The sequence below is a fragment of the Arachis ipaensis genome, chromosome B04, assembly GCF_000816755.2.
Source record: "Arachis ipaensis cultivar K30076 chromosome B04, Araip1.1, whole genome shotgun sequence".
NCBI lineage: Eukaryota > Viridiplantae > Streptophyta > Magnoliopsida > Fabales > Fabaceae > Arachis > Arachis ipaensis.
In genome coordinates this window covers 37,503,456-37,506,439 of record NC_029788.2, presented here as the reverse complement: position 1 = coordinate 37,506,439, position 2,984 = coordinate 37,503,456, and the positions used below count along the sequence as shown (strand labels likewise).

The window sequence follows — 2,984 nt, the reverse complement described above, 5'->3', positions numbered from 1 at the left end:
TAACTTTTTAATAAAAATTAATATTTATTTATTAAATTAAAAATAACATATAAAATAATATATTTTAGTACTTTTTATGAATACTTTCAATAATCTTATTTTGTTTACTGTTTTGGATTCTAACTTTTTACTAATTATATTTTTATTATTATTTATGATTAATTTTTTATTTAATTTAATTTATCATTTTCAATAGGAACAATAATACATATTATAACAAATTAGAATAATAAACAATGAACAAGAATTATAATAATAAATTTTACAATGTCAAACAAAAAAAAATAATTTATAATTTTTTTAGTACTCTCAGTATTCTTTTATTTAGTATTAATTTTACAATGTCAAACAAAAAGAATATTCTATAATTTTTTTAGTACTCTCAGTATTCTTTTATTTAGTATTATTTTCGACCATAAAATTTTATTACTTATGATTCCATTGTTATGTATGATTAGTTTTTTATTTACTTTATCATTTTTAATAAGATCAATAATTCATATTATAATAGAATTACAATAACAAATTTAATAAAAGAATCAAAATATAAAAAAAATACTAAAAATTGAAAAAAAATTTAAAATATTTGAAATGACTTGAAACAAATATGAAAATTCTTTTGGAGGAAACCAATAATAATCATCAAGGTGAACTCACGTTGAAATAAACGCAGAAGCAACAATTTTTTACTTACAGTAAATGCGTTTTTAAGCTGTAAAATCATTTCTGCGTTTAGAAAAAAGATTGTCAAACATAAAAAAAAAGCAGCGTTCAAATAATTTCAACGCACTTTTATCCTCTCAAACGAATTTGCCAAACACACCCTATTAAGAGCTTGTTTGGGTGAACTTCTAAAAAAAGATCTTTTTTTGAGTTATCTTTTTTTAAAAGATTTTATGGAAAAATAAAAGTAATTTTATGTTTGGATATCTCATGCAAAAAGATCTTTTTATCTATCAATTATGTTTGGGTATAACGATATAAAAGTACTTTTTTGTTTATTTATTAAATGAAAAACATCTTTTTTTTAAGAAAAAAAAAATCTTTTAAAAAAATGTAAATTACAGCTTCTCAAAAAAAAAATTTTTTATTTTTCTAGTACTTTTATTTTTACTACTAGAAATTTACCAAACACGCTAAAAAATAAAAAAAAATCTTTTTTTATCAAAATAATGACGCCTAAACAAGCACTAAATTTACATCCAAACTAATCATTTTTTCTCTCTCATGTATCTTCTAGTATGATAACACTAATCCATCTTAAAATTGAGTTATATTTAAAAGTTTTATTTAAAGATAGTTGTTTGATTACTTAAGTGAGTTAATCAATTAATCTTTGTTAATCCACACTAATCTTTATTAACTACTAATTAATCAGTAACCACCAGCATTATTAACCTATCGTCAAAAGCAACGTAAAAAGTAAGAAAGGAGACAAGTCTAAAACAGAAGCTATCATCATTGAATGCATGGAAAAATGCGTACCTCTTGGTGGGTCAAAAGGCCAACGTCATAAACGGGTTTTAAATCCGGTTTAAACAACCCGTAATTCTGCTCCGAAATTGTAGGCTTAAGGTTTTCATTGAACAAAGAGAATACAAAAGTCTCGAATGTCCTATTAGGCATAAGAGGAGTACCCTGGCCAGAATTAACATGCCTAATGAGATTCCCATTATACGACGCCGCATTGTCTAAACCAACACCGGGTTGACCCGGATCACCCGCTGAGGGCCAACCCGTTTCCGCCACGACAAGCTCCACGTCATCATATCCCAACTTCTTCATCGCAGAGAAAACCGCGTCCATCTGAGCGTCAAACATGTTCGTGTAGTTCAAACCGGTTACGGAATCCAAAACGCCACCGTTTGGTTTGAACAGAGCCCAGTTCAGGCTATCTGGTCGGTTCGGGTCGATTCCGAAGAACGGGTATGGGTTGACAAGGAATGGTGATTTCGTCTGGCGGAGGAAGTCGAGCATTGGCGCGAAGATTGCTTTGTCGTAACCGGGTCGGAACTGACCCGAACTGGGAGGCTCCGATGAGGTTAAGATTCCGAGGGAGTGTGGTGTGGAGACTTGGACGGTTGTGATGTTTGCGAGGGTTAATGCTTGGTGGAGGGCTTTCATGGCAGGAACGGTGTGTGCGATGAGGTCCTTGTCGGAGGTGGCGAGGATTTCGTTGCCGACGGCGATGCGGTTGATGGCGGTTTTTGGGTGGAAGGGGAGGATGTTGGTTGAGACCCATGACTGTGCTGCTGGGAGCTTCGAGAGGTTGGGGATGTCGCCATTTCCGACTGTGACGGTTATGGAGATTCCGGTGCCGGCGAAGGCGCGGAGGATGTCCGGGTTGGTGTCGAAGATTTTGATGCGGTTGATTGTGGTTTGGGATCTGAGGAAGGTGGCTACGGTGGTGGGGGGAGGGAGGTTGTCGGCGACGGTACCGTAGTTGACGCCGATGGTGGCGGTGGTGGTGGAGTAAGAGGGAGTGAAGAAGAAGAAGGGGAGTAGTAGAAGGTGTAACAGTAGTGGTAGTAGCATGGTGGTTTGAGAGAGAGAGAGAAAAGACAAATACGATTAATGAGGGGTTATGGCTTTTTCTTTCTTCGACTCAAGTACTCAAGCTCAACACGTAGCATATAGTTCTATGGTTTTCGTTTCACTTTGAACTTGTTTGGTTTTTCATTTTTTATTTCATTGGCGTCTTTCAATTAATTGACAGTTACCTAGATCAAATATTCTCATTCAAGATTTTTATTGCCAGTTTTAAGAATGCTGACAATGTATTTGTAAGAAGAGGATTCCTGTGCAAGATTACAAGAGAGTAAATTATCCAACTAAGATGAATAAAGGATTTCAATAGGGAGGTTTTGGGAATCCGAATCTTAAAAAGTGTTTTTTAGGGTTTTTATTTTTTTATTTTTCTTGGATTAAACCAACAAAATTAATCCAGGGGATAAAATGCACCTTGAGTCTTGATAAAATGTGCA

The 2,984-nt window shown here is 33.7% G+C and overlaps 1 protein-coding gene across 1 annotated transcript in view; it reads right to left on the bottom strand.

Annotated features, from left to right (window-relative positions):
• The window catches only part of LOC107639247 (glucan endo-1,3-beta-glucosidase), a 4,258-nt gene extending 1,468 nt beyond the window's left edge, over positions 1-2,790 (bottom strand). The window contains exon 1 of the mRNA XM_016342725.2: positions 1,486-2,790. Coding sequence (XP_016198211.1) covers positions 1,486-2,535 — 1,050 coding nt within the window. The 5' untranslated portion in view covers positions 2,536-2,790. The remainder of the gene's footprint in view (positions 1-1,485) is intronic.